Source organism: Acomys russatus, chromosome 20 (assembly GCF_903995435.1).
Source record: "Acomys russatus chromosome 20, mAcoRus1.1, whole genome shotgun sequence".
Taxonomy (NCBI): domain Eukaryota; kingdom Metazoa; phylum Chordata; class Mammalia; order Rodentia; family Muridae; genus Acomys; species Acomys russatus.
Genome location: NC_067156.1, coordinates 74211318 through 74234793, shown reverse-complemented (window position 1 = coordinate 74234793; position 23476 = coordinate 74211318). Strand labels below are relative to the sequence as shown.

Here is a 23476-nt window from a genome sequence, read left to right as displayed (position 1 = left end):
CAGATCTGGACCCAGGGGGTGCTGGACAAACTACTGTACCAACCAAGCACAATACATGTGGTAAATCTAGACACCCTAATCAGATCTAGCCAATGGATAGTGCATTCTCCACAGTTGTGTGGAGAGCAGGAACTGACTCGGACATGAACTCTGGTGCCCCCTATTTGACCACTTCCCCTTGGTGGAGAGGCCTGGTGGCACTCAGAGGAAGGGGAAGCAGGCTACCTGGATGAGACCTTATAGGCTGTGAACATATGGTGGGGGAGGAGGTCCCCTTTTGTCACAAACCTAGGACAGGGGAATAGGGTGAAAGAGGGAAGGGGAACAGAAAGATACAAGTGAGGGGAAAGCAATTGAGATGTAATCTGAATAAATCATTTAAATTAAAAAAAAAAAAACTAAAAAAAATTAAATCCTAAAGAGAAATGCTAGTGTTTTAGGGAATCTGCTTTGTCTCTATTTCACTGATGACAACTTAGTCAATCGAAATTTTGCCCAGAAATTTAGAATTAATGACTTTCACTTGTACTTTGGAGGGTGAGACTAAGACAATCTCATGTATCCCAGGCTGGTCTTGAACTCTCTATGTAGCTAAGAATTACCATGAAATTTTTTCTGATCTTCTACTTTCCACCTCTCTAGTCCTAAGGTTACATGCTTAGGCTACCATACTGATTCATATTGTGGTGGGAATTGAATTATGGCTTTGTCAATTTTTATTTTTACTAATTTTTTTCATTCAATATATTTTATCATATTCTTAAACCTCCAACTCCTCCCAGATTGTCCTGCATACTTACTCACCCAACTTCATGCTTTTCTCTTTCTCTCAAAAATACCTAAAAGTTTATATTTATTTTCATTAATTTTTAACGTTTACAAAATAATCAGTTTATTTATGGCATTCATATGCACCCTCGTTGTATCCTACTCATTGCAAGTCTCTACCACTCTGCCTCATTCTTCCTTCTCCCACACTCACCAGCTCCCTTCTCTTTCACTTGTCATTTGGAAGAAAGACCAAAATTTCAAAATCTCTACTTTATAAAGAGGCATACTTTTGATTTGGAGAAAAAAAAAATTGGTAACACCAACTACAGTTTGTTGATGGAGATTTTTCTCCAGGAAATCTGACTCTAGTACTCTCTATGGTAAGGCCATTTCTCTCCTTGACGACAACTAAGGTAAAACAGTGACAGAAGTGTGTCATTTGTAATGTAGGCTTCTAGGAACACACACAGTTTCACATGCTCTTGATCCTTACTTATTAGAAAATGAGAAATTGGAGATGACACCATTGATTGTAATTTTAAGTCATTATAGAAGGATAAACTGGGATGGGATAAAGATGGAAAAGAAGGGATCCAAGATGGCGGCGAGCAGTGTGGACCGCGTTTGGAGGCTCCAGTGAACAATTCAGGGAATTGCACAGATTTCTGAGCCAGGAACACCGAGGTCCGAACATCACAGCAGCGGGAGTGCTCCACGGTTCGGAGGGACCAGGGTGCAGAGGACCTGCATGCCCCTGCACACGGGAGGAGCGTGGATTTTCTCTGATCGGAGCGGCAGCAGCAGAGGCAGCAGCACCAGCGGCACCAGCAGCTGTGGCTGAGGTTTGCAGCTCATAGCCTTCCGGTGGAGGTGATTGGTGTGGTGGCTGGTGGGAGTTGCTGTGGCAAACGGGACTCGGGGCAGGATTTGGGTCACGTGGAGCCTTTAGACCCAGACTGGACTCAGCGGACAGTTCGGCCCTAGAGTCCCAGGTACTGGCCCAGCCCAGCAAGCAATTCTGCCCAAGGCACTAACTCAGCTTCGGCCACAGCTCCCCTGCTGTGGTGCAGGCTTAGTCAAGCGCGCAGCTCCACACTAGGCAGCACCTCAGCTCAGCGGCAGCTCTCCTGCAGTGGCACAGTATGGGCAGAGCACTTGGTTCCACCATTGGCGCTAACTCGGAGCAGCCGCAGTTCTCTTGCTGTGGCGCAGGCTTGGTGACGTGCTCAGTTCCATCCTAGGCACCACCTCAGCTCAGCGGCAGCTCCCCTGCAGTGACACAGTCTGAGCGGAGCACTTGGTTCCACCATTGGCGCTAACTCAGAGCAGCCGCAGTTCTCCTACTGTGGCTCAGGCTTGGCCAAGCACTCAGTTCCACCCTAGGCGCCACCTCAGCTCAGCGGCAGCTCCCCTGCAGTGACGCAGTCTGGGCGGAGCACTTGGTTCCACCATTGGCGCTAACTCGGAGCAGCCGCAGTTCTCTTGCTGTGGTGCAGGCTTGGTGGAGTGCTCAGTTCCATCCTAGGCACCACCTCAGCTTAGCGGCAGCTCCCCTGCGGTGACACAGTCTGGGCTAAGCACTTGGTTCCACCACTGGCGCTAACTGAGAGCAGCCGCAGATCTCCTGCTGTGGTGCAGGCTGGACAGAGTGCTCGGTTCCACCAGCTCTAAGACTCTGGTTGGACACAGTGTGCAGTTTGAATCCAGAATTCCTGGCTGAGATTGGTGGTCAGTTCGGGCCCTGAGTCAATAACTGACCACAGCACGCACTTTGGGCCAAAAGGCCCTAGTGGAGCTTGGTGCGTAGTCCCAGCCCAAAAATTCTGGCTGGACCCTGTGTGCATTTTGGGCCCAGAATTCCTAGCTGAGCTCGGCAGATGGTTCAGGCCCTGAGAATCTAGTTGAGTTCAGCCCATGGTTCGGGTCCAGTGTTCCTGGCTGGACTTGGCAGGGAACACAGAAGGCTGTGGATACCTTGGCCTGACCCAACACTCATTCAGAGACCCAGAACAATTGCAGGATCCACAGCACAGGGGGGCTGAATATCACTGGCTGTGAGAGACCAGAACAACAGGGCTAACCTCCTAACATCCACACCAGTGAAGCTTTGAGCTCCCAGCCTAGGAAAATCATGAGAAAACAAGTGAATCTATCGTCAGACACCCTCCATCCAACTCTGGAAGCTACCCAACAAAAACAAAGACGGCAAGATGTCTAAAGGACAACGAAAAAGCATACGCAAAAAACCCCAAAACAACATGGCATCTCCAGTTTCCAGCTACCCCAAAGAAAACAACCCAGAGAACTCAAATACAACAGAAATACAAGAAAATGACCTCAAATCCTTAGTAATGAGGATGATAATGGAGGAAACAAATAAAATTCGTAATCAAATGCAGGAAGATGCAGACAAACAGGTGAGAGACATAAAAGAAGCACATAGAGTGGAACTGGAAAAATTGTAGGAAAATGCAAACAACCAGATGAAATAAATAAATAAAATGGTTCAAGCTCTGAAGACCTATAAAGAGGCAATGGAAGAAATTCAGGAATATACAAAAAATCAGATGAAAGAAATCAAAAAATCAGTTCAAGATCTGAAAATGAAAATGGATTCAATGATAAACACACAGACAGAAGAAAAACGAGAACGTGAGACCTCAGAGAAGAAGACGAGCAACACAGAGGTGAGCTTTTCTAACAAAATCCAAGAGATGGAAGAACAAATCTCAGGGCTAGAAGATACAATCACAGATATTGAATCAACCATTAAAGAAAATGCCAAATCTGGAAAACTCCTGACACAAAACATCCAAGAAATTAAGGACACCATGAAAAGAAGAAATCTGAGGATAATAGGCATTGAAGAAAGAGAAGACATCAGACTCCAGGGCCTAGAAACTATTCTCAACAAAATCATAGAAGAAAATTTCCCCAATCTAAAGAAAGAAATGCCTATAAACATACAAGAGGCCTACAGAATACCAAATAGAATTGACCAGAAAAGAAAAACTGCCCGCCACATAATAATCAAAACACAAAACATGCAGAACAAAGAAAAAATATTAAAAGCTGCAAGGGAAAAGGGCCAAATAACATTTAATGGTAAACCTATCAGAATTACACCTGACTTCTCAGCAGAGACCATAAAAGCCAGAAGGGCCTGGACAGAGATCCTGCAAACCCTAAGAGAACACAGATGCCAGGCCAGACTACTTTACCCAGCAAAATTATCAATAAACATTGATGGAGAAAACAAAATATTCCATGACAAAAACAAATTCAAACAGTACCTATCCACAAATCCAGCTTTACAGAAGGTACTAGAAGGAAAACTCCATCCCAAAGGGTCAAGCTACAACCAAAACTACCCAGGAAATAGATAACTATCCCATGGCAAAAACACAACTACACAAACGCTCAACTGGAAACAACATCAAAATTAAGACTCTTAATAGTCACTGGTCATTAATATCTCTCAACATCAATGGCCTCAATTCTCCAATAAAAAGACACAGACTAACTGAATGGGTACATAAACAAGATCCAACATTCTTCTGCATTCAAGAAATACATCTCGCCCATAATGAAAGGCATTACCTCAGGGTAAAAGGTTGGAAAAAATATTCCAAGCAAATGGTCACAAGAAGCGAGCAGGCGTAGCCATTCAGTATCGAACAAAATAGACTTTCAACCAAAATTAATCAAAAGGGATGAGGAAGGACACTTCATACTCATCAAAGGTAAAGTCAACCAAGATGACATCACAATTCTGAACATCTATGCGCCCAATACAAGGGCACCCACATTTGTAAAAGATCTCCTAAAAAAGCTAAAACCATACATCGATCCCCACACAATAATAGTGGGAGACTTCAACACCCCACTCTCACTGAAGGATAAGTCCTTGAAACAGAAATTAAGCCGAGAAATAACATCATTAACCAATGCCATGGGTCAAATGGATCTAACAGATATCTATAGAACCTTTCACCCAAACAAGAAAGAATACACCTTCTTCTCTGCACCCCATGGAACCTTCTCCAAAATAGATCACATCGTAGGTCACAAAGCAAGCCTCAATAGATGTAGGAGGATTGAAATAATACCTTGTATCCTATCAGATCACCATGCTCTTAGGCTGCAATTCAACAACAACAGAAATAACAAAAAGCCTACACGTACGTGGAAACTAAACAACTCTCTGCTAAATGACACCTGGGTCAGGGAAGAAATAAAGAAAGAAATCAAGGAGTTTCTGAAATTCAATGAAAATGAAGAAACAACATACCCAAATTTGTGGGATACATTGAAAGCAGTGCTAAGAGGAAAATTCATAGCACTAAGTGCCTTTAAAAAGAAATTGGAAACATCGCACATAAGCATCTTAACAGCACAACTGGAAGCCCTAGGAAAAAAAGAAGCAGAAACACCCAAGAGGAGTAGACGCCTGGAAATAATCAAACTCAGGGCTGAAATTAACAAATTAGAAACTAAGAAAACAGTCCAAAGAATCAACAAAACCAAAAGCTGGTTCTTTGAGAAAATCAACAAGATAGACAGACCATTAGCCAAACTAACTAAAAGGCAGAGAGACAGTATTGAAATCAACAAAATCAGAAATGAAAAGGGAGACATAACAACAGACACTGAAGAAATTCAAAGAATCATAAGATCCTACTTTGAAGGCATATACGCCACAAAATTTGAAAATCTAAGGGAATGGACGATTTTCTTGATCAATTTCACTTGCCAAAGTTGAATGAAGAACAGATAAACAAGCTAAATAGTCCCATTTCCCCTACAGAAATAGAAGCAATCATCGATGGTCTCCCAACCAAAAAAAGCCCAGGGCCAGATGGTTTCAGTGCAGAATTCTACCAGACCTTCAAGGGCGAGCTAATACCGATACTCTTCAAGCTACTCCAAAAGGTAGAAATGGATGGAGAATTACCAAATTCATTCTATGAGGCCATAGTCTCATTGATGGCTAAACATCACAAAGACTCAACAAAGAAAGAGAATTTCAGACCAATTTCTCTTATGAACATAGATGCAAAAATACTAAATAAAATACTTGCAAAACGAATACAGGAACACATCAAAGATATAATTCATCATGACCAAGTAGGCTTCATTCCAGGCATGCAGGGATGGTTTAATATATGGAAATCCATCAATGTATCCACCATATAAACAAACTGAAAATAAAAAACCACATGATCATCTCCTTGGATGCAGAGAAAGCATTTGATAAAATTCAACACCCATTCATGTTTAAAGTTTTAGAGAGATCGGGGATACAAGGCACTTTCCTCAACATAATAAAGGCTATATACAGCAAGCCAATAGCCAAAATCAAAGTAAATGGTGAGATACTCAAGGAAATTCCTCTAAAATCGGGAACAAGGCAAGGCTGCCCACTCTCTCCATATCTCTTCAATATAGTACTCGAAGTTCTAGCCAGAGCAATAAGACAACAAAACAAGATCAAGGGTATCCAAATGGGAAAGGAGGAAGTCAAATTATCTCTATTTGCAGATGATATGATAGTGTACATAAGTGACCCTCAAAATTCCACCAGAGAATTCCTACAGCTGATAAACACCTTCAGCAAATTGGCTGGATACAAAATTAACTCAAAAAAGTCTGTAGCCTTCCTATACACAAATGACAAGCTTGCAGAGGAAGAAATTAGGAAAACCACACCCTTCACATTAGCCACAAGCAATATAAAATATCTAGGAGTTACCCTAACTAAGCAAGTGAAGGACTTGTATGAAAAAATTTCAAAACTCTGAAGAAAGAGATTGAAGATGACCTGAGAAGATGGCATGATCTTCCTTGCTCATGGATCGGGAGAATTAACATAGTAAAAATGGCCATCCTACCAAAAGCAATCTACAGATTCAATGCAATCCCTATCAAAATACCTACACAATTTTTTAAAGACATTGAAAGTTCAATTCTGAACTTCATATGGAAAAACAAGAAACCCAGAATAGCTAAAACAATCTTGTACAATAAAAGGTGCTCTGGAGTAATCTCCATACCTGATCTCAAACTGTACTATAAAGCAATAGTAATTAAAACAGCATGGTACTGGCACAGCAACAGTGGAATCGAATCGAAGACCCAGATATGAATCCACACACATATGGTCACTTGATTTTTGACAAAGAAGCCAAATCCATTCAATGGAAAAAGGATAGCATCTTCAACAAATGGTGCTGGTCTAACTGGAGGTCGATGTGTAAAAAAATGAAACTGGACCCATATTTGTCCCCTTGCACAAAACTCAAATCCAAGTGGATTAAAGACCTCAACATAAAACCAGAGACACTAAGCCACTTAAAGGAAAAAGTGGGAAAGAGCCTGGAACATATTGGCACAGGAGACAACTTCCTGAACAGAACACCAACAGCCCAGGCCTTAATGTCAACCATTAATAAATGGGACCTCAGGAGGCTGAGAAGCTTCTGTAAGGCAGGAGACACTGTCAAGAGAACAAAGCGGCAGCCTACAGACTGGGAAAAAATCTTCACCAACCCTACATCTGACAAAGGTCTAATATCCAAAATATATAAAGAACTCAAGAAATTAAACACCACCAAACCGAATAACCCAATAGAGAAATGGGGCTTGGAACTAAACAGAGAATTCTCAACAGAGGAGTATCAAATGGCTGAGAAACACTTAAAGAAATGCTCAACCTCCTTAGTCATCAGGGAAATGCAAATCAAAACAACTCTGAGATTCCATCTTACACCCATCAGAATGGCTAAGATAAAAAACTCAAGCGACACCACATGCTGGCGAGGATGTGGGGAGAGAGGAACACTCCTTCATTGCTGCTGGGAATGCAAACTAGTACAGTCACTTTGGAAATCTATCTGGTGCTATCTCAGAAAAATGGGAATAGGGCTTCCACAAGACCCAGCTATTCCACTTCTTGGAATATACCCAGAAGATGCTCCAGCACACAACAAGAAAATTTGCTCAACCATGTTCATAGCAGCCTTATTCATAATAGCCAGAACATGGAAACAGCCTAAGTGCCCCTCAGTAGAAGAGTGGTACATATACACTATGGAATACTACTCAGCTATTAAAAACAAGGAATTCCTGAAATTTGTGGATAAATGGATTGAGCTAGAAATGATCATAATGAGTGAGTTAACCCAGAAGCAGAAAGAATCAAATGGTATATACTCACTTATATCTGCATACTAGCCCAAGGGGCATGTCCCACGAAAGCCTTCACTTACCAGAAAACTGGGACAGAGGGGAGGGCATCCTATTGGGACTCTAAATGAGAGACGCATGGGAGAATAGCAAAATAAAAGGATACAGAGGGTCCTAGAAACCTACAAGTAGAACAATATTATAGGTAGATTTGGGCCCAGGGGTCCCGCTCAAACTAAGGCACCAGCCAAGGACAATACAGGAGGTAAACTTTAAACCCCTTCCCAGATCTAGCCAATGGTCAGAATATCCTCCACAGTTGAGTGGAGAGTGTGATATGACTTTCTCACGTACTCTGGTGCCTCACATTTGACCATGTCCCCTGGCGGGGGAGACCTGGTAGCACTCAGAAGAAGGACAGCAGGTAGCCAAGAAGAGACTCTATACCCTATGAGAATATACAGGGGGAGGTAATCCCCCTCAGGAACAGTCATAGGGGAGGGGAATAATGGGAAAATGGGGGGGGGGGAGGAATGGGAGGATACAAGGGATGGGATAAACATTGAGATGTAACAAGAATAAATTAATTAAAAAAAAAAAGATGGAAAAGAAGTTCTCAGAAATTTTCCCAGGAAATTGAATCTAAGAAGCATCCACTCAGGGAAAATTCTGAGACAGAGTCTGATCATATTTGTATACACACTGACAACCTAGCGTATACTAAGGTAGTTGTCCCAACATCATGTTTCCTGAGACTCACAAGACAAAGCTATTCTCCTAATATAATTTATATTAAATCCATTGAATTTAATGTTGAGAGGACTGATGGACACAAACTTCTAGAATGGAACCCAATTCCCTCTGCACTGAAAGGAGCAACTGTCAAAGACACTCACCTGAGTCTTAACATTCAAGGGTTCTCTGAAGGCCCCTCTGCAGGTAGCCACTGAGACTTTGTTTAACCCCCTCAGCGTCAAGATAGTGTTTCACTCAGTAGAGAAATAGAAACAATATCCCAAGAACCATCTTGAAAACAGTCTTTACTGTGGAATTAATGAGAAGGTCTTGGTAACCCAGAAGTGCTAAATGAGCCCTGCCCTGATCGTTAGCATCTGCACTAAGTCACTTAATGAGCCAATAAATAAATTAGACCCTTAAAACTTCTGGCCAAACTTTGTTAGCCACGGTTTATAGATGAAGAGTCAACACTTTAAAACTATGATCAAGTCAGGTTTCTGTTGTTCACCTCCTGGTACTTCCACATTGTGGTACATACTACATTATTGGACTATTTAATCCATGGTTTTCTTCCTCTGCTATTTCTAAAGTCTCAAAGTAATTAATTATGTTTATTTTTTCTCATTTTAATTCTCAGTCATGGAGCAGTGTCTGATTTATAAGAATGACTTTAAATATGTGATAAATGTATATGACAGGCCATGATCTGAGGATTGAAATTTACGCCTTTATGTCCAGAATCCTAGAATTATGACACAATTTGCTTCCTAACAATGTCCAGACTTGGAAGAAAGTGTATCCACCCTACTAATCTTTTACAATTTTATAAGGTCCCAGACTGGTTCTCAGAGCTGAAGTCACCTTCAACAACTTAATTTAGATAAAGAGGGGGCTGAAGAGATAGCTTATCAATTAAGACTGCCTAGTTTCTTCCAAAGGACCCAAGTCGAGTTCCCAGCACCCATGTCAGGCAGCTGTAACTCCAGCTCCCTGGGGTCTGATGCCCTCCTCTGGACTCTGTGGGTATAACCTTTATGCAAACATGTGATAATGCTTGAACAAAAACACACCCATATGCGTACATTAGTTTTTTAGTTTTAAAGTTAGTTTTATTTTTAAATAAATATATTAAGTGAGAAGAGAGATAATGCCCTCACGAACATAATGACCATAATCTTAATTTTGAGTCAGGCCAAATACACACCATCCATGTTTTCACCTTATCACAAAATAAAGGCATTTGCTGAACATCTTTAATGTCCAGTTGGTGGGCAATCAATATGTTCCAATGAAATTAGCACCTCTGTCTGAGCTCTTCCCACCTTATAGAAAGAGTATGTTCAGGTAAATAAGTTGAGTCTCATAATGTTCATGTTAACCACATGGGACATTGTTTGGATACAGATTACAATACAGGACCAAGAATAATTTTCCTGTGGTACATGATTTGCTGTATTTAAGTCCTACTTTGAAAAGCAAGTCAAAGCAACCTAAGTTGTTGCATCCTTTTCCTTACTGTTTCTCCCCTGGCATTGTTTTAACAGATAAAAAAAAAAGACTACATTTCTGTTTCCTATCCTATTTCAGACAGCACATATTAAGGCAAGGAGCCCTACGTTGCTCAAGTCAACATGACTGACAAAATCAATAATCATGAGCCCATCAAGTGAAGAATCTGAGCCTTCCCCTTGGTTGATATAATCATGAGCAGAAGCAGCCTCTTGTGTTCAGTGTTTCTTTGTTATAATACGTTCAAATACCTTGTTCCAGGTTCAAAGGAAGTGAATGGTAGCTATTTCTAAGATTAGGGAAACCCTCCTGTAAGTATTAAGCATCCCCCACTGGGAAAAATTAAGGCTTGGAAAGTGGACAGACATCAGCACTTCACATCTCAATGACTGAGTATGAAATAACAATTTGTGTCTTCATTATCTCATTTCCTGAGGCTAATAAGCAGTGTTCTCTACTTGACAATGAACAAAGCCTCCACCTCACACAAGATGTGCTCTGAACTTATCAATGGTTTTTCTGTGGCTTTTGCATTTCCAAATACTCCAGCATCAACAAAGATAGCTCATTTGTTTCACTTTGTGAAAACTCTTCATTTTTCCCTAAGACTTTCCATTTCACGCTGTGTGAATTTTATTAAGATCGCTTTCACAGGAGCTAAGTACTGGTTGGATGGGGCCCAGAGGGATGGCAGTCACAGTCTGGGCAATGTTAGAAGCCTCTTGAGACATTTCTTTGCTACTAAAATCCTCGTGGAGAGTCATACAAAAAAATTCCAAATTGTCCAATAGTTTGGTGTCATGAATATTTTGGTGTTGGCCCTGTAAATCATTCTATAATATTACCTAAAATCTAGCATCATAGGAAGATAGCTAGTTCTTCATATCAGTGTATCACATAGATATAGATGATAGTCTTCAGTTATGGTTAAAGCTGGGCTATCATACTACTTAAAATAATATTTATGTTATATTTAGCATTTATTGATAAACCTGGTCTGTATGTCTAATCATTTGTCAATGAATATTGTCTTATCAAGTAATTTTATTAAATAATTGAAAATAAACTTATGTTTTTATTTTTTGCTAGAATTATGTACTGTCACCTATAGCACTAACTGCATTACACTTCTTCCTAGCATTATATCATAATAACATAACTGTCTTAGAAAACTAAATAAACCCAGCCATTTATCTAGGGCAGCTATTTATTCGATTACTTCCGAACTTCCCTTATTATTAGTTCCAACTTTATGATGAAAGTACCTAACAATTTTAATACTCTGGGTGTGCTAAGCAGCACTGTAAGCAGTTTGTTTACCAAGTCTCCATTCCTTAAGGTTGTATGACGTGGTTCTATTGTTTCTATTGCCGAAACGTAGCAATCAGAGAGAGGCAGGCTGAGCATTTTGACTATGTGTACACTCCCATAATGGGCAGAAACTATACTGAAGCAAAACAGTGTAAATAGGGTACATATAACAGACACTAAAACGTCCTGGGTAAAGTGCTTGGTAGCTATTCCTGAGAGTAGGGAATCCCCACTGTCAGCATTCAGGCAACCACATGAAGCATGTCTAAATCAGTTTTATGTGTTCCTGCACATTTTGGTAAGAAGTAAAAGCTCAAGCATGCATGGATTTTCACATTTAACTCTCCCTCATATGTAATTCACAGATGCATGTCTTGGGTGGACTTTCCATGAGTGAACTAGCATGAAGACGAAAACCTGAGGACAGGACATCTTTGATATGGAGAGTGTCGACACGCTTGAACCCACAAAGACCCATTTCTGTCTCTCTTTCTTCACAGAATGTGTGACACAGGAGAAGGCCTATTCACTTTTCAAACAAGGGAAGGAGAAATGATCTATCAGAAGGTCCACTCTGCAACACTAGCCATAGCTGAGCAACATGAAAGACTAATGCTAGAAATGGAGCAGAAGGCCCGGGTAAGGCTCCATTCTATGTGATCTAATGCTTGTGAACGCATGTCCTGTGCTGATGCAAACTTTATCTATGTGATTCTGTTCATGTAGTGTGTGGTGTCCACCCATGCTCTGTCTCCATTACCAAACCTATGAAGGCCAACCACAGCTCTGTAATACTTTAATCAGTATATCACAAAGTTATTTTTGACCAAGACGTAGGAGCCCTGCTCTCCATAGATCTGTGTAGGATCTGCTGCGTTGGTTGCCCAAAGCTATGTGGGTTGCTTGGAGAATGAAGCAAGAGTTGAACTTTGTTACTTATGCTTATTCTAAATGTGCAAATTAACATATAGAAAATTTAAGTATATTTCCATGAAGAAAATGTCGGGAATTGTTTCAGTAGACTATAATTATTGATCATGAAACACAGCATTCCATTTGGGTTCCAAACTCACTGCCCAATATCACTGCTTACAGACTGTACTTCTGGCAGGGTATTAAATCCAAAAAGATCTTCTTTTCCTTAATAACAGACGTATAGTAGTTCTATCCATTTAGTTGCCAGACATACACACAATCATAAAACATTTCATCTTTTGATGGTGACAGAGTAAGTAGAGTATTTTTGAGTACTTACAAACTTTCCAATATCTATGAAGAAAGAAAGTTATTGAGTCCAAATGTAGTTACTATTTCTCATTCAAGCTCTTCCAAGGACATGTAGCAATCTTGAGCCAATTTTTAAAAAATAAAATTTAATTCACATCAGCTGGGGCTGATATGTGCTTATCACAGTTTGGGCCAAACCCAAGAGTTAGACAGTCATCTCCAAAGACTTAGAGAAGATGGGTACGTGTAGAATGATCTCAGACACTCTAAACTTGAGGTGTGTTCCTTCTGTAATTGGTACAGATGCTCAAATAATGAGCTTGGTGATGCTCAACAGTGGAATTTACCAAATCAAATGTAAAGAGAGTATTTGGGTAAATTAAAATATCAATTTTATAGGTATGCTTCTCTCTGAAGGTTAATGCTAGGAAAATTAAATTGATTTCTATCTAGTCTATTCTTAAGAATAAGCTAGTTTAATACTTTTTTGAGAGCAGTCTACTTCAGTTTGGTAACTGTTTTCAAGAATACTAAGTTCTAAAACCAATGCAGGGGTTTCTCAGTCTCCAAGACATTACTTTCTCTTTTAATATACCTCCTTTACACACACAAAACTTTCCAACAAGCATGAAAAAAAAAAAACATTTTAGTGTTCTGTGTGTGGTTCCTGTTTTCAATTTAAAATAATATAAAGCTCTGTGTGAAAATTAGGTAAAAGTTCAAAGTGGGGATTAAAATAAAGCCTTCTATCTAACATGCAAAACTGTGGCATTGTATTTAGTACATATCTACTATGAAATAGATAACAGGGGTGACTGTTTTGCTGTTGTTGTGTTTTGTTTTTTGCTTTATCTTTTTAGTTTTCAAATCAGGATGCGTGGTATTCATACTTAAATACTTATGTATTTTCATATGCTTTAAAAGATTTTTAAGGATTAAGTAACCAAAGAACTCTATAGCAATGGAGGCCCTAAATGTAAGTTTTCAGGCACCTGGAAGCATTTGATTTATCTTTTTAATGAAATATGATTTGTGGATTTACAAACTTGCACAAAAGGCAGTGAAAATAGTGTCTCAACTGCTATTTCTTTCTGAAAAGATAAAACCTGGTTTTGCTGTTATTGATAATACCTCTTTCTATTTTGATATATCTCCATCCTCTAAGTAAAGCCACATTTCCCTCGTCATTTAAAAGACCTGATGGATTAATTCAGCAGGTGAGATGCTTGTTGTTATATCTGACAACCTGAGTTCAATCCTTGGAACCCATGTGGTGAAGGAAACAAATTAATTCTTAAAATATGTCTTCTGAAACTATATACACACCATGACAGGTGCACACATCTACTCACATATAAATAGATAAATATTAGTTGAAATATTTTAATAGGGTAATCTGATACCTAGGAATTTTCAGTGCTGGTGAATAGAGCAGTACATTTTCTATTAAGCAGTATTGAGTATCAACACAAAAATATCCTTACTAAATTGTAAGGAAAATAAAGATGTGTATTTTGATTTTTGTCACTGAGAAAGATCATGAAATAATTAGTATGGACTAACTCAATTATAAAGTTTTACATACATGTTAGCTGTTTATTGACTGGCACAAGATCATTATGCATTTATTTGGTACGCAGTGAACTGATGAATACAAGAGAAGAAAAAAGTTTCCTCTTTCAGGTTGCCCACAGTTTTGTGAGATTAACTCACTAAGTCACTTGACTTCTTAACTCACGTGGTCAGGGCAGTGGTGTCAGAGAGTTTCTGGATAGTAAAGTCCTGAGAGGCTCACCCATGAATCCTTCAGGGAGAAGCCCTCCATACAAAACAGGGCTTGCTTCCACTATTGCATTTACACATCTCCTCAGTCCTGTCTTGCTGTAAAAAGTAGAAATAACTCTATAGAAATGGGGATCCTAGGTAGTTTCAACATGTTCTTTAATTTTTTAACCCAAATATGGTTTATACAGATAAGTAAAGGGTTTTTCCCCCACAAAAACAATGCAAAGTATGAATTCCACCTCATAAAAGGAGACTAAAATCCAATCAAAATGTGGTTGGTGGACGACTATAGGCAAACTGTTTTCTAGACACAGCTGCTATGTTGTACAGATGAACTCACAGAGATTGTGACAGGAAGACAAAATCTGTACAAGCCAAGGCCATAAAAAAAAAAAAATGCCCGCATGGAGGTAAAGACATGGCACAAAGTGATGCACCTACCTGAGGACCTATTGGAAGTGGAGAGCTTCATGGAAAGTAAGAGTCCGTTGACCAAAAGGTGTGGCCCTGTTAGTTCTGCCATGCTCTAGGACAGACCCCATTCCCAAAAGAGTTTAAGCAACACAAACTGGACCTGGTGGGTTAAAAAAAGTAATCATGGAGTGTTGGCTTTTCTCAAAGACTTTTTCTGCATTTAATGAGATGAGCATGTGGGTTTTTTCTTTTAGTTTGTTTATATGGTGGATTACGTTTTATTTTATTTTATTTTTTGCAAAGGAGCACAAAGACGAATGGGTACAAATGAAGTAGTGGATCTAGGAGGAGTTTGAATGTAAATATGGCCAAAATACATTGTATGAAATGCTCAAAGAAGTAATACAAATAGTTTTAAACACAGCAAGAATGGAAGAATTTTGTTTGGGGTACATTGGAGAATTAAGCCAGGACAGTTTTTAATTTAGATATTTAAATACAATGACATGTCTGAATACATTTCTGTCTCACATATAATATTCTTCCTTCCATAATCAGTGAAATTAATCAAAATAATTGTCAAAAGATGCTAAGTTATCAGGGTACTATATTGCCAAGAATGTTAATCTTCCCTCTAATAGCAACCATTCATCAGAGGTTCAGCCAAACATGCATGGTGTTTCAGTCTGTGGAGCTTGAATACAGATCTAACCACGATAGAGGGAGGGAGATGTCAGAGGGAGTGTGAGGAGGAAGGATGAAAGAAACTTTTTAAATTCTTCTTTTTATGTTGTTAAGGACTATAAACAGACTAAAATACCTAAGGTCTAAACAATACATGAGAAAACATGAATGAAAGTAAAACATGGCTTCCAGAAACATTATAAAAAAATAAGTAAATAAGAAATACTATAGACCATCTTCAGGAAGAGAGAAGAGAAAGTCTTGGTGGTTCGGCTGTAGGGAAAAGGGAGCAGGCAGGGAACAATTGTCCAAAGATACCAACTGTTGATGAACAAATAGTTAATGGGACTAATTGTTGAGGAGAGATTGAGAAGAAAAGAAATATTGAGGCCCAGGCACAAATTTCAGTGCAAACTAAAAGGTCTTCTAGCCCAGAAGAACTTTATTTTTCTTCTGTCATCTCTTTTGGGCCAACCCCAGGCCTTTATTTAAATTGAAGTTCAATTTTTTTTTCCTTAAAGATTGCATCATGGTTTTTACACCTTTTACAATCAATAGAGCATTTAAAAACAAATCAAGAAAACAATCTAACAGAGAAATGAAAACAATTCTGTATAAGCTACAATAAAAGCTACATATAGAAAAAAAAATCAATCAGTATCCAAGCAATGGTCAGTATGACCTGATTATTATTTCTTAAACAGTACTTGGGAAAGTTTAATCATAAATTTCCCCAGGATAAAAGCCATTATATTTACATGATTGTCATAGCAACATAGCTTGAATCTAAATGTGCTTCACACAGAAAAAAACTTGAGTTATTCCCAGTTTCAAACCAACAGGTGTATTATTCATCTTTACCAAACAAAGCCTAGGCTAACTTCCAAGGCATCCTCTATTGTAAAATATCGGTAAAGCATGAGGTTCCAAGCCCACCTTCTATTACTTTCAAAGCATATTCTAAATAAACAAGTTTTACTTTTCTACAGCTAACAATATCTAACCAAGTACTCTTATGTCAAAGTCCTAAGTTTCTTTTCAAGCAGTTTCTGCCTTGCCGCTCACAATAGTTATAGCCAAAACCCTCTGACCTTTGGACAGATGCCTTATTTCAATATTCTCTGTGGGAAAAAGTTTTCCAGTGTAAATTTCCTAAGAAATAAAGAGAAAGGCAGTTTTAGGAGAAAAGGCATCTTTCTAAGTAGCTTTTAGGCAAAATTATTCCATAAATAGACATGAACCATAAATAATATAAGATGGTGTTGAACAACAGGAGATCTTTGGAACTTTGTCAAGCAAAGCCTCTGTGACTTGTCCTTATGTCTCTGAAAAAGAAAAGCATTGTGACTAGTAATTTCTAAACTTGTGATGTCATGGGTAACTCAAAAGCCATTTGAGAGCACCTCATACATAAATTTATACTTTATAATTTGGTAAAAATATATAAATATTTAAGATGCTTTTCTTGAAATTCAATTTTTTTCACAATGAAAAAAAAAGCTAGAGAAGGAAGTCAGCTCTTCAATGAGGTAATTTGAATAGCAATAAAAATGAAATGAATTCACCCTTCTTCAGTTACACCTTACTAGTCACTCACTACTATCAAGCTATGAAATGATGTTTTATATAAATAATTATGTAGACTTCCCTATCAGCACAGAAATAGCATGTCAGTCTCATGAGCAGTTGCGTGACGTGGAAAGCGCTATTGTATTGCATCAATTCCAAGATGACAGGTTTGCTTTTGTGGCCTTGCTTCCTCCTCCTCCTCCTCCTCCTCCTCCTCCTTCTCCCCCCTTTCTCCTTCTTCTTAATTTTAGCAGCTCTCACTCAACTATAGGCCACAGTTTGACTAGCAGAACCAATCATTTGTAGTGCTAGGTATAATGATTGTTTTTCTTAAAAAGGATAAAATTTTATAGCATATGAAATATAGCAATAGTTTTTATAAGTGGCAAACATACACTCATTTATAACTTTTGAAGGGACTAAAAGGCTTCCCAGATGATTTATATTCTTAGCAGTTTGGCTTCCCCTGCCAAATTCCATTAAAACTCTCTTCTTAGACATACTCTGCAGGGAGTCCTATCAGCATGAAATAGATAAGGTTTTTTACAGCAAAAATATGAAGAGCTTGGAAGCATCTTACAGTGGTGATACACAGAACCTATTTAATATACTCCTCTGGATACAGTCACAGAAGCTTTAAAAACTCCAGGAATCATATGATATACATGGAGTAAATTATACCTGGTAAAACTAAATGCAGTGTCTGGAGAGATGGCTCAGCACTTAAGAGTGCCTACTGCTCTGGCCAAAGACCAGAGTTCAGACTCCAGTGCCCACACTGCCTATAATTCCAGCTCCAAGGAATCTGATGCTCCCTTCTTGTCTCTGTGGGTACCCACACATACATGCACACACAGAAACACAAAAGTGAAAATAAAATGAATCTTGCAAACACATTTATTTTTCAAAGTTCAAGACTGTACTGCTCAACATAATCAATAATAATCATAAGACCAAAACAGAAGTTATTACTGACAATGACCATTTATACATTTTGAAATGTCAAAAACATATTCATAAAATTTTCTTTTCTTGATATGCATTGATTGCAATTAACCAACATGAATGTAATTAAAATAAATTATGCTCAATAATGAAATAAACTTATGATCCTAATTAATTACTTTATTAGCTTTTATTTCAAAACACTAAAAACTCATTTTTCACAAACATACATGATAGAACACATGCACTTGAAACTCAACAAGATAGACAGACCGTTAGCCAAACTAACTAAAAGGCAGAGAGACAGTATTGAAATCAACAAAATCAGAAATGAAAAAGGAGACATAACAACAGACACTGAAGAAATACAAAGAATCATAAGATCCTACTTTGAAGGCATATATGCCACAAAATTTGAAAATCTAAGGGAAATGGACAATTTTCTTGATCAATTTCACTTGCCAAAGTTGAGTGAAGGACAGATAAACAAGCTAAATAGTCCCATTTCCCCTACAGAAATAGAAGCAATCATTGATAGTCTCTCAACCAAAAAAAAAGCCCAGGGCCAGATGGTTTCAGTGCAGAATTCTACCAGACCTTCAAGGGCGAGCTAATACCGATACTATTCAAGCTACTCCAAAAGACAGAAATGGATGGAACATTACCAAATTCATTCTATGAGGCCATACTCTCATTGATACCTAAACCTCACAAAAACTCAACAAAGAAACTCACACATTTTCTAATAAATGTGGAATAAAGTAAACATGGCAAAAGGCTATATATAGTTTGGTCAGCAGTATTAGAATAAAAGTTACTTCAATCATTTCCTTTAACCTAGAATGTGTTATGTAGGGTCTAGATGTCACTTCAGAGACTGCATGTGCACGTATAATATAGAGAGGGAGAGGAGGAGGATACAAATCCCTTACTTCTAAGCAACTATAGTTGTTACTATGTAAGAAAGAAGGCTGCAGAATATAAAATATTACAACTTCTATGCTAAAAGTATGAGCCTGTTTTTTTTATTTTATTGGGGCAGCTGAATAACAGTGAGGAAAATCAAAGCCAAAAAAACTTAAAAGTCAAGAGAGGGGTTAAGATGTTTGTAGATCAAGATAGATGATTTAAGTTAACAGAGATGAAATATGATAGATATTAATCTCCGTTCAGAAATTTAGACCCAATAAGATAGGAAAGTTGCTTACATCAAGTTTGTCAAATACAAATAGCCAAATCACTATAATGTAACATTTATATAATTCCTGATTGTCTCATGGTTCTTCCTGCTGTATGTAGCTTATTTTACCGATATGTAATAATATAAGTGTATATGTTAAAAAAGAAACATAATAAATGAAATAAGATAAAATGTTACTGGTAAAAAAAATAAGTCAAGATAACAAGTAATGGTTGAAAATGGATGTTCTGGTGTATACCTATTATCCCAGACCTTGGGAGGCTGAAACAGGAGGATCACAGTTTCAAGGGTTTTATAGCAAGTTCCTATAACACAAAGTGTATATATATATATATATATATATATATATATATATATATATATATATATAGATAGATAGATAGATAGATATAGATAGATAGATAGATAGATAGATAGATAGATAGATAGATATAGATAGATATATATATATATAATCAGTGCTGCTTCGGTAAAGGCAATCACTTCTCTCATTCTGGAGGTGTTAGAACAAAGGACACATGATGTGTGGAAGTGACATATGTGAGAAGGACTAACAGAGCACATTATGTTAATCAGGTCTTTTATCTACCTTATTCTATAAGAGGCTATATGGAACCTGACAATAATTCTACTTCAGAGAGTTAGTATACAACAACCAAGGCCTTTCTTGAGTACCCAGGGATTACTAACTCATAAAATGGCTGACAAAGGAAAAGTAGCTTTGTGCAGAAATGGGATAAAAAAATGCATTAATACCAAATTTCTGTATGTGTGGCTACTGAACATTACCTAAATAAATCACTATGCATTTAAAGTTTTAAAGGAACAAATTATGATGTAAAAAACTGTGAATTTTAGTGTTTATCATATGTTCATTCCTGTGCACAGAAGGCAATTTCCCAAATGCTTTTATCTTCTAATTTACAAATGTGAGATACCCTAAGGACTCACAAATATTTTTAAATCTCTATTGTTAAAGACAAAACTAAGGCATCCACTACCAACCCTTATTTTGTCCCTTCTTTTTATTTTGAGAAAGAGTTTTATTAATTTTTCTGGGATGGCATTGAACTCAGAACCCTCAACCTCAGCCTCTTGAGTGCTAGGATTATAAGTCTGCAGCACCAAGTCTGACTTGAATGCACATACATTCTTAAAGGCATCATAGATTATAAAAATGAATAATATTGTTAAAGCTACTTGATTTGATGTCATTGGTCTAATGCTAGGTTTGTTTTATATTTTTCAAATTATCTAAATGTAATTTGCTAGCACATAATTAAAACATATAGTAAGAATCACTGTTTCAAGCTAAATTAAAATAATATTCTATGAAGATCAAATGAAAGACATTGAGCAACTTCCATTAAATGACTATGTAAATCACATTTTATTTGCTACCTTAGAACAAACTCAGCAAAATGACTTCTAATTTCTCCCATTTATCTTGAATAAAATGGAAGATTAAGTGTGAGGTGTCCCCCACTAAAAATTAAGCCAAGTCCGTGAGAAACCAATTGCCCATAAACCATCAAACTTCAGAGGGTTGTTTTAATGACTGCAAACAGTGCCAAGCATGGCTGGTTCACTATCCCTGGAGTCTCTGTTCACATACAATTTTAAAGTTTTATGGACTTGCTAAGAACAAATAAAATGTGGTATTCCCAACTTGAGTGCTCTGCACATACTTCTTTATTACACAGGACAACATTTTTCTTTTTGCAACTAACACAGTTCACATGTTATATTAGTGTATTTTCTGATTATTGGTATCTTTGCAATTTCAGCTTTTTTTTAACAACATATGTTCTTATCAATTCCCTCCTCTCTCAGACATGCCAAAGAACATGTTAAAACATTTTCCTTGACCAATTTAACTCACCAGACAAGTGTGATAGCTAGTGTTAGTTGTGAACTACACAGACCTAGAATCACCCAAGAGATTTTCTTGGTATATTGTATTCTTGGTGTAATACAATTCTTGATTGTATTAATTGATGGGGGAGCCACACCTACTGTGGGTAGTACTGTTCCCCGCCTGGGATTCTGAACTTTATAAATGAAGAAAGAGAGCTATGTGTAGCAGCATTCACTCTCTTTTCTCCTGATTATTTGATGTGGCCTGCTACTTCACGCTTCTATTGCCTTGACTTTCTCGCCATGATGTTTGTACCCTTGAACTATATAAGCCACTTTTTCTATCTTAAGTTGCTTTTGTCACAGTATTTCATCATATCAGCAGGAAAAGAAAGCAAGATACTGTCTATACTTTTCTAGGTTGAATTTATGTGTACACACAGACACTCACATATAAATGCATGCACACCCATAAATATACACAGCCTGCTGAGCTCTGCTCATATCTATCATATCTTCCCCTACCTGCCTACATTGATTAAGTAGTCCATTGCGGGGGTTGTACTTCTATAAATCACCTTGTCTTAAACCAAAAAATGTATTCTCACCTCTACTGTCACCCCTTTGCTGGCTCAGGTTTTGCAAATGGTACTAGGATCTATTTTGATATCACCTATATATAGATCTCAAATATATATAAATCAATAAATTTTTCATTGTTTTCCCAGATAAGAGCTAAGGTAGGGTGCTCATATAGGCATCAGCTTCATTTGTGTATATAGTACTTTGACTTGGCTTTGTTCCACTGTGCTCCCTGGTAGAACACAGACATCTCAACTACTCCTCACACTTGGTTGAATTGTGACCTGCACTTTTCTCAGGCACTAAATAAGCATTTTCTGGTTCATTGCTCAGCCTTGCAGTGAACTAAATGTTATTTCAAACTGCTACAACAAAAAGAAGGTGGCAGAAAGCAGTGGCAGGTGTTTCAAGGTTGATCTAGCCCCTCCTTTATCGAATTGATGTCTGCATCTGTTTGGAAGCATCCTTCCTGAATCCTGACCCTGCCTATACAAAAAGCGAAGCCGGTGGATGTTGCCCGCAAGAAAGTTAACAGTTATGTATTCTGGGAGTCCGGCACAAAGGTCCAAGGTGTGTTGTGTTTTCTTAAACAGTTTCTCACTAGCTAAAAAAAACACAAAACCCAGAAACACAGTAGATTCTTCCAACAAAGAAACTAAAAAACATAAATCAAACCTGGTTCATTTGTTTAAACTATAATAGACAGAAGTAGTGTCTAGTTTTTGGTTTTTTCCAACTTGACACAAGCTAGCATTATCTAACAAAACAAAAGAAAAAGCAAAAAGCAAACAAGCACAAATCTCAATTGAGAAAATGTCTTCATCACATTGCCTGTATCAAAGCTTGTATGACATTTTCTTGATAAATGATTGATGTGAGACAGCCTAGGCCACGGGGATAACAACACTCCTGGGCAGGTGGTACTGAGCTGTATATGAGAGCAGGCCCAGAAAGCCTTAGACAGCAAATCTGTAAGCACTTCAGCTTCAATACCTGCCTTCTGTTTCCTGCCTTGAGTTTCTGCCCTGACTTACCTCAGTGATGAAGAGTTTTAAAATGAAATAAATCCTTTCTTCTCCAAGTTGATTTTGGTCATTATGTTTTATCAGGGCAGTAGTAATCCCAACTAAGGTGAATGGTCTCATAATTATTCTTTTACATATATGTACAAATATGTATGTTTCTTTTCTATATTTATATTTTATATCTTTCTATTTTCCTTACATAGATTTTTATATGCTTACAATTACTGTGTAAATGTCTTCCAGGTCAAGTTTCTTTCAGTTAAGAAATAGCCATAGCATCTTTAAACTTATTTTTTACCTTCACACATAAATATTATTTCTTTCTATGCTCTTGTTGAAGTCTCTCACCAAAACAAGTTTTACCAAAAGCTAAAAATTAAACTAGAAATGGTAGTGCACATCTTTAATTCTAGCACTCAGGGCGGCAGAGGCAGGCAGATCACTCTGAGTTCAAGGTCATCCTGATATATAATGAGATCCAATACAGACAAGACTACACAGAAAAACCCTGTCTCGAAAACAAGCAAACAAATAAAAGTTTAAAATTATAATCAACAATAGTCACTAATAAAATACTTGAACCATAATTGCATTTTTTAATCATTATGGCTATTTATTAGTAAATTTCTAACACATTACTTAAAGGTAATAAGAAAATTGAAAATTATTGAAC

At 37.8% G+C, this 23476-nt stretch overlaps 1 protein-coding gene across 1 annotated transcript in view; it reads left to right on the top strand.

Annotated features, from left to right (window-relative positions):
• Dok6 (docking protein 6) overlaps window positions 1-23476 on the top strand; it is a 402354-nt gene that overhangs the window by 296344 nt on the left and 82534 nt on the right. The window contains exon 6 of the mRNA XM_051163890.1: window positions 12015-12153. Coding sequence (XP_051019847.1) covers window positions 12015-12153 — 139 coding nt within the window. The remainder of the gene's footprint in view (window positions 1-12014; window positions 12154-23476) is intronic.